Genomic DNA, 11150 nt, shown 5'->3' on the forward strand with positions numbered 1-11150 from the left:
AGGAGGTGGGCGGCCGGGCGCGCGACCGCCTGGACGAGGTGCGCGAGCACGTGGAGGAGGTGCGCACCAAGGTGGAGGAGCAGGCCGAGGCCTTACATAAGCGCCTCAAGGGCTGGTTCGAGCCCATGGTGGAAGACATGCGGCGCCAGTGGGCCGATCTCATCGAGAAGGTGCAGTCGGCCGTGGGAGTAAACAGCCCCGCGCCCGCCGAGAACCACTAGGCACCCAGCACCCACCCGACCCACCTCTTCCCCTCGCCAGCAGGAGGCGCTGTCCCAACCCTGCTGGCCTCCTGAAAGGCCCTCACTCATTAAATAAAGGTTCACCGAGCTTCGCAGCACCCACTGGGCCTCTGAGTGTGATTCTTCATGGTTTTGCCTCGGCTTCTTTCCTTCCCCACACCGGCCACGGTTTCCAGTTCTGTGGCCTTCACCTGGGTGTGTGTGTGGGGGGGGGTCTTTCTGTTTTTGTTGCTCTTGATTTTGTTTTTGTTTTTTGAGACAGGATCTCACTATGTAGTTGAGACTGACCTGGATTATGTAGCCCAGGCTGGTCTCGAACTCACAGCGATTCTCCTGCCTCAGCCTCCAGAGTGCTGGGATTACAGGCGTGTGCCACCACGCCCGGCTCTCAACTCTCAGTTTTGATTACCTCTGTCCCTTTATAACTTATTTTTTATAGTACTGGGAATTGAACCCAAGGCCTTCGAACTGAGCTACATTCCCAGTTTGTTCTTTCTTGTAGTACTGGAACTTGAACCTTGGGTGCTCTACCACTGAGCTACGTCCCTCGGCCCTTTTTATTATGTATTTATTTTTGTTAAAACAGGGCCTCACTGTACCTTAAACTGGCATTAGACTATGAAGCCCACGTTGACCTCAAACTCGTGACCCTCCTGCCTCATCCTCCCGAGTGCTGGGGTTACAGTCGTGCCCCACTTGGCCCAGCTCCTTTCCAAGTCTTAACTTTCGTCTCTGCGCCTTCTGTTTTCTTACCTGCCCATCCCAGACACAGATCAGAGCTATCCCTGAGCTAAATTCTGCCTTTGCTTCACAAACCTGGGCCTCACTATTCAAGTCCTGGAGATTGAAACCGAGGACCTCCGCACCGAGCTGCATCCCAGGCAGCGCTTTTTTATTTGTTTTTTTGAGCCGGGGAATCTCTTGCTAAATTGCCCAGAATGGCCTCGAACTTTGCATTCCTATGCCTCAGCCCCACCCCCAGTCACGGAGCCTGGCGAGTTTTCCCCAGCACCTGCAGCTGTGACTCCAAAGGCCCTGAAAGCAAAGCCGCCTCCTTCCCTCCCAGGCCCTTTGGTCTGCTGCTCCCCCGCAGGCTCATCCGCTGTTTTTCTCCCCTCCCTTATCTCTTCCTCCTACGGTTTTCTTGCCCCTCCCCCCTCATCGGTTTTACCCCTTCCACGGCTGCCTCTTCCTTCCCGGAGTTCACTGGGCATCGCTCCCCTTGGGCCGCGCTTCCTGCCTCACCCTGGTTCTCTTTGTTATTTTGTTTTTCGAGACAGTCTTGCTTTGTAACCCAGAATGCACTTGGGATCCTCCTGCCTCAACTTCCCAGAGAGCCAAGATAACAGGAGGCAGAAGGCTCTGCTGTTGTCTTTCCCAGTGCCCTTTCCTGGTGCTGGGTCCGGCTGCCTTCCGGTGGCCAGGGGGCAGGGGAGACACGAGTCGGCACCTCAGCACCCCCGTGGGGCCAGGCCGCCAGCTGGGGCTGGGAGGCGGCACAGGTCCTGGGCACCCTGCTCAGTCCCTTCCCCACCCACTCAGTTCTCAGCCCTGGGCAGGCTGGGGCTTGAGTCTGGGGGCCTGGCCCAGCCCCTGCCGCCTTTGGCACAGCTGGAACATGGCGATGTCCTGGCATGGAGGCAGCTCCGTCCCAGAAATGACTCACAGGGCTCCAGACCTAGTGGGCTGATGCCCAGGGATAGGGCAACGCCCTCAAGCCTCAGTTTTCCCAGTGTCACTGAGGAAGGCAGTTGGCAGCCTCAGCCTTTTTTTCTCTCTCTCTCTTTTTTTTTTTTTTTTTTTTTTTTGGATATGTTTTACTTAGCCTTGGTTTTTTTTTTTTTTCTCTCTTGAGATAGGATCTCTGTAGTCCAGGCCGGCCTTGAACTCACTATGTAACCCAGGTTGGCCTTGAAGTCGCAGCGGTCCTCCTGCCTCAGCCTCCAAAGTGCTAAATCTTGAATGTGCCAGAGTGGAGGGATGTGAGCGTGTATTACTCCGGAGAGAATCCAGGGCCTTCAAGCTGAGCTGTTTGCCGAGACTTTTTAAAAATTCTGTTTATTTTTAAGACAAAGTCTCACTAAATTGCTCAGGCTGGAGTCAGACTCCTGCCTCAGCCTCCCAAGTAGCTAGAATCACAGGCTGTGTCACCACGCCCACAGTGAGTTGCCAGTTTTAAGCAGATGTGGCCGTCCCACACTGCACCAGCCCCAGTCAGACCTCAAGGGAGGTGGGAGGGGGCTAGGAAGGGACATCAGGGACAGAGACTGGCAGGGGCTGCCATAGGTGAGGTGGGCAGTGCTGACCCCAGCAGGGATCTCCAGAGAGAGAGCCAGGATCTGAGAACGGGGAGGTCAAAGAGTCCTCCCTTACCTCTCACTAATTCTAGAATGCTCTTGCCTGTGCCTCAGTTTCCCCATCTATACACCAGAAACCCATGTGACAGAGGAAGATGAGTCTGGCAAAACACGGGTGTTGCCATTCGAGCCTTACAAGGTCAGGACTTCAGAAGCCAGGTGTGGGGCTGCAGGCCTGTTGTCTTAGCCTCAGGAAGCTGAATCAGGAGAATCACCTAAAGTTTAAGGCCAGCCTCCGCTACATAGAGTACAAGGCCAGCCTGAATTATGTATGGAGATGCTGTCTAAACAAAACAAAACACACAAAAATAAAAAAGGAACTGCCTGCCTGGATGTTTGGGCGCAAGCTAGGCTCTGAGGAGGAAGCAGGTCGTCCAGCCAGGGGCCCTCAGGGACTGGAAGCTCGGAGTCGGCCCAGGCATGTTGCAATGCTGCCAGGCTGGCGTCTGTACTGTCCCTTTCACAACCACCCTCTACCCCAGCGCTGGCACAGTTGCAGGGGCCCGAGGCCAGCCACCCTCCCCACCAGCTGCCGGGTCACTGTCGGTCAGAGGCAGCCCCTCGGGAAGGGTGTGCTGGGGGGCTGGGAGCAAAGGCAGTGTTGAGGGGGCAGGCGGAGGAGAGGGGTTGGGGGCTGCAGCCAAAGGTCCGCACTACCCTCCTGCTGCCCAGACAGGCGGAAGAGACCCATCCCAGACAGGAAGAAGGGAGAGGAGAGGTAACTTGAGCGCAGAGCCCAGGAGAGGGAGCAAGGAGAGAGAAGATGCATTATACACGTGCACTGCGCCAACTCCCCACGATGAAGGGAGTCATTAGTACTGCAGACTAAGAGAAATAAAACCCAGAGCCAGGCACAGTAACAGGTGCCTGTAATCCCAGGAGGCTGAGGCAGGAGGATGGCAAGATTGAGGTCAGCCTGGACAATTGTAGGAGATCCTGTCTCAAAAAATAAAAAATAGGGCTAGGGGTTTAGCTCAATGGTGCTGCCGCCTGCCCTGAAAGCACAAAGTTGCAAATTTCGGAGTTCAATCCCTGGTATCAAAAGATGATAATAATAATAATAATAAATAAAGTAAAATAAAAAAGTGTTGAGGATGGAGTTCAGGGGTAGAGTGTTCCCAGACTCAATCCCCCGTATAGGGAGCTGTGAAGGAAGAAAAAAATTAGGACCCCAAAGGGTCCTACCCACGGGGGTGGCTCTTCAGGGCCAGCCAGAAGGATCCCTGGTGGTGGTGTTGGGGCAGAAGGAGGCCCCAGAGTCAGGGGAAGAGTCTGAGCTGAGAGGAGGAAGCCAGGTGGGGCGACACACACCTGTAATCCCAGCACTCCAGAGGCTGAGGCAGGAGGGTCACCAGGAGTTCCAAGCCAGTCTGGACCGCACAATGAATTCAAGGCCATCTGCATGACCTGAACTACATAGTGAGACCCAGTCTCAAAAAAGAAAAAAAAAAATAGAGGGAAGGGCAGGTGGAAGAGGTGTGGGGGGACCCAATGTGAGCTGGGGATGAGCCCCACGGGGTCGACACTGGCAGCCCCGGAAAGGACAGAGCCACCGGGAACACAGGAGGCCGTCTGTCCCTGAGGGGCACAGCGGCTGGAGGGTGTGAGAAGGGACTGCTGAGCACCCTCCTCCCTCGGGGAAAGGTCAGAGGAAGAAAAGGGGCAGGGGGGCCACTGGGAGAGAGGGCAGGAGGTCGGCCACCCCGCCCTCCCTGCAGATAAAGGCCGTGCATGCACCGCCCATCTCACAGAGCCCTGGCCAAGGTACAGGTGGGTGCTGGGTGGTGGCGTAGGGGGACTGCTTCGAGGAAGCTGAAGAGCAGGCTGGAGGGACCGCGGCGGGGAGGAGGGCAGCCCACTGACCCCCACTTGCCCACAGAGCATCCTGCAGACATGAGGCTCTTCCTGTCGCTGCCAGTCCTGGGTCTAGTCCTGTTCATGGCTTTGCAAGGTAAAACTGGGATATGACACCTGCAGCCCCAGCCCCTAAGGAGGCTGAGGCAGGAGGATTACAAGTTGGAGCCCAGCCTGGGCAATTTAGTGACCCTGTCTCAAAATATAAAATATAAGCTAGGCATGGTGGTTCACGCCTGTAATGGGGAGGCCGAGGCAGGAAGATCGCCTCAAATTCAAAGCTACATAGTGAGTTCAAGGCCAGTCTGAGCTATGTAGGGAAACCCTGCCTCAAAAAAAAAAAAAAAAAAAAAAAAAAAAAAGACTGACATTTCTGCACCCTCTGTCCATGTCCCGCAGGCCCAGCCCCAGCACAAGCGGCCTCCGACTTCACCAGCACCCTGGAGGGGCTCCCGGCCAAGCTGAAGGAGTTTGGGAGCGCCCTGGAGAACAAGGCCCGGGCCGCCATCGAGCACATCAAGCAGAGTGACTTGCCTGCCAAGACCCGGTCAGGACCCTCCCCGGGGCTGAGCACAGTGCTGTGGTCACAGAGCTAGGTCCAGGGCGCTCAGATGCTGGGGGCAGGTTCCTGCCTCCCAGCCAAGCCACATGGCCTGGCTGGTGCTGGCTGCTGCAGACACCGTCCTGTCTGCGTGCTCTTGAGAAAGGAGTACCCCGACCTCAGCCTGCTCACCTGTGCAGTAGGGAAAAGGGGGGAAAGTAGGAAAAGACCCACACTTGTGCGTCTGGCAGATTGTAAATGCTCAGTCAGGCTGGGTTTGGACACACGGTACAGCACAGACCGGCATTGAACTCACAGCGATCCTACTGCCTCAGCCTCCTGAGGAATTATCATTATGCGACACCATGGCTAGCTTCACAGATATTTATTGAGCACCTGCTATGTGCCAGGAAGCCATGCAGTGTAGGGAATGGTACTATAATGAACAAGATGAAATCCCAGCTGGGATTCTAAGTGGGGAGCCGGACGGACGATAAGCCAGAGAATTTCCAGATAGGGCAAAGCACTAGAAAGACAATAATAAGACAGTGGTCGTGACAACCAAGTAGGACCTTCTATAGACTTTGGTGGCCCAGAGGGGGTGACTTTTTTTTTCGCCCCCTGGATACAGGGTCTTGTTCTATAGTCCAGGCTGGCCTTGAACTTACTACGTAGCCCAGGTTGGCCTTGAACTAGCAGAGATCCTCCTTCCTCAGCCTCCAGAGTGCTGGGGTTATAGGCACGTGCCACCATGTCCAGCAGAAAGTGACTTTTTTTTTTTCGGTACCAGGGATCAAATTCAGGACCTTGTGTTTCTGAGGCAGGCAGTGGAACCACTGAGCTAAACCCCCAGCCCCAGAAAGTGATTTTTCATTTGAGATCTGAATGATTGGGGAAATCCAGGCAGAACTAAACTGAGGAAGAATGGTCCCAGTGGACGGAAGGTGCAAAGGCCCTGAGGCAGGAAGGGCTGTAGATAAGGAGCACTTGGCCTTCCAGCCAGGAGAGGTTTAGGCAAAGGAGGGAGGGAGGCTTTGAGGTGCCCTTGAGGGAGTACCATGGGCAGGAGCTCCCTCAGAGGGTGAAAAGAGGAGTTAGTGTCAGGTGTGATGGTGCATACCTGGAATCCCAGGACTCAGGAGGCCAAGGCAAGAGGACTACCGCAAGTTTGAGGCCAGCCTGGCATACATAGCAAGACCCCATCTCAAAACTACAAAAAAATAAATAAAAAGGAAGAAGAGATGATAGACCTTGAAGGAGGGGATGGGACTTTCAGCGTCAGTTGCCCTGGTCCATCTGAGGAAACTGAGGCACTGGTGATGTCCCATTCAGGGGTCCTCTTCATCCCACAGTGGGGACAGAAATCCAGGACAGGGAAGATGAGGGAGGCGGGGTGGGGGTGCATGCAGTGACCCCTTCCCCTTGTCTCCCGACAGGAACTTGTTGTCCGAGGCTGTCAGCAAAATTCGGGAGAAGTTCAAAGCCTCCTTCTCCTAAGCACCTGAGGGCCGCACCTGAGCGCGGACTTCTTCGTGATGCCCAGGTCCTCCCCAATAAAGATCCTACCGAGATTCCCCTGTGTGTGCTTCACTGGGGCCGCAAGTGTGGGGCCGCACCTTAGGGACCCTTGCCGGCACCCCCAGGTGCTTCTTTGCTTTTGTCTTTTGAGACGGAGACTCGGAGACTCGCTATGTAGCTCAAGCTGGCTTTGCACTTACGAACTCTCAGCGATCCTCCTGCCTCAGCTTCTCCAGGGCTGGGATTACAGGAGTGGGCCACCACACCTGACTAAAAGGCTGTTTTAAGACGTTGCATTCCTACAAGCCCTTGTGAGAGTGAGGGTGGCCCTTTTTTATTTTCACCCTGTGCAGTGAGCCGCTCCCCAAACCCCTCTAGCTCTTTATCAGTGGTCACTCCCCTGGCCTGGCCTGACCACCTGGTCAATTGCCTTCCTGCTCTCTGTGTCCCATTAGCACAGGGCATGTCCCCTCCAGGCTGTCTTGTTCCCTGCAGTTCCCCACCGTCCCTTAAGCAGAACCTGGCACATAGCAGACACCGTAAATCCTCCTTTCAGAACTCTCTGCTAGAGCCTTTCCCCCAGCACGGGCCCTGAATCTGAGGCAGTAGCCTCACTACTTCAAGCCCAACCTGGGCAGCACAGGAAGACCCTGTTTCAAAACAAGAGACAAGCCGGGCATGGTGGCGCACGCCTGTAATCCCAGCACTCTGGAGGCTGAGGCAGGAGGATCGCTGTGAGTTTGAGACCAGTCTGGGCTACGTAGTGAATTCCAGGTCAGTCTCAACTACACAGTGAGATGCTGTCTCAAAAAACCAACAAAACAAAGAAGAAACAAAAAAATGGGGCCCAGGGTAGAGTCCCTAGGTCCAAGTATTGCCTGGAATCCATGAAGGAACAATTCATTCACTGTCCATGGAACAGCTGTGGGGCAGATGTGGATCTCCTACTCCTACCATTCGTGAATTCCCGTTAACTGGATTGGACTTCCGCAGCCCAAACAGCTGTTTGGGGGTGTGCACAAAAGGCCCCGATCACACCCAGGCAGAGCCCTGGACTTTGGCCCCAGTGGAGGTGGCATTCTCAGCCCCACCCTGACGCAAGCATGCAGGGGAAGCCAGGGGTCATGGAGGGTGTCTGGAGGAGGGGAGATTGGGCTAAATTTTGCTAACTTCCAATTAGCCAAAGAGAATTGCAGAAGCATATAAGAGCACTACAATGTGTGGTTTGGTTTGGTTTTTTTGAGACAGGGTCTCACTATGTAGCCCAGGCTGGCCTTGAACTTGAGGAGATTCTCCTGCCTCAGCCTCCCCGAGTGCTGGTATTAAGGGTATGTGTGTGCCAAGAATCGCCAAGAGCGACACAACTTCTTCCATGAATGTTTACTATACAAACATTAACTAACAACTTCATAAGAATGGATGAATGCAACTGCTTTGGAAAACAGTTTCACAGTTCCTCAAGTTAAACAAGCTGGCCATGGTAGTGCACACCTGTGATCCCGGCACTCTGGAGGCTGAAGCAGGAAGGTGGAGGTGGAGACCAGTTTGGGCTACAGTGTGAGTTTAAGGCCAGCCTGGACTGTATGGCAAGACCTTTTCTCAGAAAAAAAAAACAATTCAAGGAGCTCAGCAAATGATCAAGCACTGTCACTCCTAGGATCCACTCAAAGGATCCATCCATGCAGTGCTTGCTCTTAAGGGCAAAACCTAGAATAACTCAGATGCTCATCTGCAGATGGATGAAGCAGTCACTGTGTGCACATCTAGTGCCTGCATTTAGACAGAGGAATATTATTCAGTCATTACAAAGGCGTATGGCCAGGTTTTTGAGAATAACAAACTGTGCCACGGATTTAGCTCAGTGGTTTCACTGCCTGCCTTGCAAGCACAAGGATCTGAGTTCAACCCCTGGTAGAAAAAAAAAAAAAAAAAAAAAAAAAAGAGAGAGACAATAACAAACTGAACAGCAGCCAGTAGCTGGGGAGGCTGAGGCAGGAGCGTCACAAGTTCGAGACTAATCTGGACAACTCAGCGATTTAACAAGACCCTGTTGCAAAATAAAAATAAAATGGCCTGGTGATTATAACTCAGTGCAGGGGCCCTGGGTTTAATCCCCATACCAAAAAAAAAAAAAAAAAAAAAAAAAAAAAAAAAAAAAAAAAAAAACAAAACACAAAAAAACAAAAAACACACACACACAAAAACAAAAACAAGTGTGGACACATGATACCAGAGGGATGAGTTGGGGAAAACACCGGGGAGGCAAAAGCAGAATTGTGGACAAGGGGAAGAGGCAGGACCATTGGTATTTACAGGCTTTCTGCGGGATGATGAGAATGTTCTAGAATTCCTGGTGATAGTTACACAACCTTGCAAATGTACTAGACCCTGGGGAATTGCACAAAGTGTGTGACTTTATTTATGGGTTTTGCAGTGACTGGGATGGAAGCCAGAGCCGAGCACGTGCTAGATAAGCCTTGTACGGCTGAGCTGCATTCCTAGTCCTAATAGGATGAACTTTGTGGACTGTGAATGAGCTAAGAAAGTGAATGAATGCACAGTGATCTCCTGGGGAGAAGGCAGAAAGAGTGGAGCGTGGGCCGGTCCTGGTGGTTACGCCTGTAATCCTTGCACTCTGGGAGGCTGAGGCAGGAGGATTTCAAATTGGAGCCCAGCCTGGACAAATGAGCGATTTAAGAGAAGCGTTCAAACCCCAGGAGCAAAAACAGAACAAAATTAGTGATTTAGAAAGAACCTGTCTCAAAATAAAAAATACAAAGCGCTGAGGATGCAGTTCAGTGTGAAGTCCTGAATCCAACCCCCAGACTCACACACACACCCCACAAAAAGGAGCATTTCAAACTTTTTTTCACCCTAGACTTCCCAGCAGAACACTGGGGAGGTAAGTGGTTAGAAAAGCTTCTTCTTCTTCTTTTTTTTTTTTTTTTTTTTTTTTTTTTTTTTTTTTTTTTTTTTTTTTTTTTTTTTTTTTTTTGGTTTTTTGCGACGGTCTCACTATGTGTTTGAGACTGACCTGGAACTCACTATGTAGCCCAGGCTGGTCTCGAACTCACAGCGATCCTCCTGCCTCAGCCTCCCTAGTGCTAGGATTACAGGCCTGAGCCATCATGCACGGCTAAACTAGAGGCTTCTTAGAGTGTTCTCTTTAGCGACTTCTGTAGAAAATGATCAAGGAGAGCCCAGCGTGGTGGCGCACACCTGTGATGCCAGCCCTCGGGAGGTTGAGGCAGGAGGCTCGCCGTGACTTTGAGGCCAGCCTGGGCGCCATAGCAAGTCTTGTCTGAAATAAAAACAGTACAAAAGGAAAAGGTGACGGGGCTGGAGCGGGCCTCACTAGGGCCCAGAGGACCGTGGTTCTAGAGGAGGGGGGAGCGATGTGAGGGTTCGGAGCCAGACCCTGTGACCTGGAGGGTGCAGCTTGCAGGGTGGCAGATGCTCCCTGCCTGTAGTTACACGCGGATCTTGGGGTGCACCCACCCGGCCCCCTCTCCTGCTGGCCTCCGCTCCCATCCCCCTCCACCCCACACTTGTGCTGCCTCTGAGGTCCACCCCCATGACCTTCGGCCTGTCCCTGTCCCTAAGGTGAACAAACATTGCAGGCAGCAAACAGCAAACACCCACGGCCCTCCCTGTGCTGACCTTGGAGGGGCAGAGGACAGAGACCTCACTGCCCTCTCGGGTGCTGGTGGAGAGCGACAGAGGTTGTCCTGGATTGGCCTGATACTGAGAAGGTGGCTCAAACCCACCGCTGCCCCTGCAGCCTCCCTTTGCTCTTCTGTAGTGCTCTGTTCTGAGACAAGGTCCAGGCTGGCTGAGAACTTGCTGAGATCCTCCTGCCTCAGCCTCCTGAGTGCTGAAATGACAGGTGCCACCACCATGCCTGGCTTTCATCCTCAAAACAGGAAGCTCAAAGACGCCCATCTCACGGGGCTGTTGGGACCCCCGATGTACACAGGTAGCACAGGGAAGAGAGTGAGTGATAAAGAAAAAACAGCAGGACCAGGGATGTAGCTCAGTGGTGGTGATGCGTGTCATCCCAATTATTCGAGAGGCTGAGGCAGGAGGGTGGCAAGTTCAAAACTGACCTGGACTTATCTCAAAATTTAAAAGTTAAGGGGGTTGAGGAGATAGCTCAGTGGCAGAGCAAATGCCCAGCACACGCGAGGCCCAGGTTCCATTTCTAGCACAACCACCACCACCAACAAAAAACCCTGTTGGCCTTCACTTCAGGCCATTCCACCATAAATGTGCCCTTGGAGCCTCGTTCAGGCACACAGTTCCATGGTGCTGATGCCTGTGAGCTGCTGTGTCACCGGCTTCTATCCCAGAACGTCTTCATTGTCCCCGACATGAAGTTTTGTTTTGTTTTTTCCATTTTACCGATTGAAAAAAATTTTTTTGAGATGAGTCTCCCTAAGTAGCCCAGACTGGCCTTGAGCTCACAATGATCCTCCTGCCTCAGCCTCCCTCCAGATGGCAGGCCCGAGTCACCACACCCACTGTGTTCAATCAGTGCCCTCAAAGGTGGGTTTTGGTCCCATTCTACAGAGGAGAATGGAGCGGAGAGGGGCTGTCTGGGGAGGTGGAGCCGGGAGTCCAGCTTGGTTGGGCCCAGGA

The 11150-nt window shown here is 53.1% G+C and overlaps 2 protein-coding genes across 4 annotated transcripts in view; both read left to right on the forward strand.

Annotated features, from left to right (window-relative positions):
• Positions 1-344, forward strand: part of Apoe (apolipoprotein E) — a 3085-nt gene extending 2741 nt beyond the window's left edge. The window contains exon 5 of the mRNA XM_010623359.2: positions 3-344. Coding sequence (XP_010621661.1) covers positions 3-221 — 219 coding nt within the window. The 3' untranslated portion in view covers positions 222-344. The remainder of the gene's footprint in view (positions 1-2) is intronic.
• Positions 345-4323: 3979 nt separating this feature from the next.
• Apoc1 (apolipoprotein C1) lies at positions 4324-6568 on the forward strand. Of its 3 annotated transcripts, none has more exons than XM_010623205.3 (4): positions 4338-4369; positions 4479-4550; positions 4853-5000; positions 6431-6568. In XM_010623205.3, the coding sequence occupies exons 2-4, from the start codon at positions 4493-4495 to the stop codon at positions 6489-6491; spliced, it is 267 nt and encodes an 88-aa protein (XP_010621507.1). In that variant the 5' UTR covers positions 4338-4369; positions 4479-4492; the 3' UTR covers positions 6492-6568. The 3 variants fall into 3 exon arrangements, with proteins under 3 accessions (XP_033621735.1, XP_010621507.1, XP_010621508.1); XM_010623206.3 differs by having other exon boundaries at positions 4345-4363; XM_033765844.1 differs by having other exon boundaries at positions 4324-4550.
• Positions 6569-11150: the final 4582 nt, after the last annotated feature.

The sequence above is a fragment of the Fukomys damarensis genome, unplaced genomic scaffold (genome assembly GCF_012274545.1).
Source record: "Fukomys damarensis isolate Sample0158 unplaced genomic scaffold, DMR_v1.0_HiC HiC_scaffold_19, whole genome shotgun sequence".
NCBI classification, from domain to species: Eukaryota; Metazoa; Chordata; class Mammalia; order Rodentia; family Bathyergidae; genus Fukomys; species Fukomys damarensis.

Excerpts from the sequence above, each read along its gene's own strand:
- Apoc1 (XM_033765844.1), top strand. The coding sequence starts at position 4,331 with ATGCACCGCCCATCTCACAGAGCCCTGGCCAAGGTACAGGTGGGTGCT. Across the intron at positions 4,551-4,852 it reads CCTGTTCATGGCTTTGCAAG|GCCCAGCCCCAGCACAAGCG; the intron begins GTAAAACTGGGA and ends CATGTCCCGCAG. Across the intron at positions 5,001-6,430 it reads GACTTGCCTGCCAAGACCCG|GAACTTGTTGTCCGAGGCTG; the intron begins GTCAGGACCCTC and ends GTCTCCCGACAG.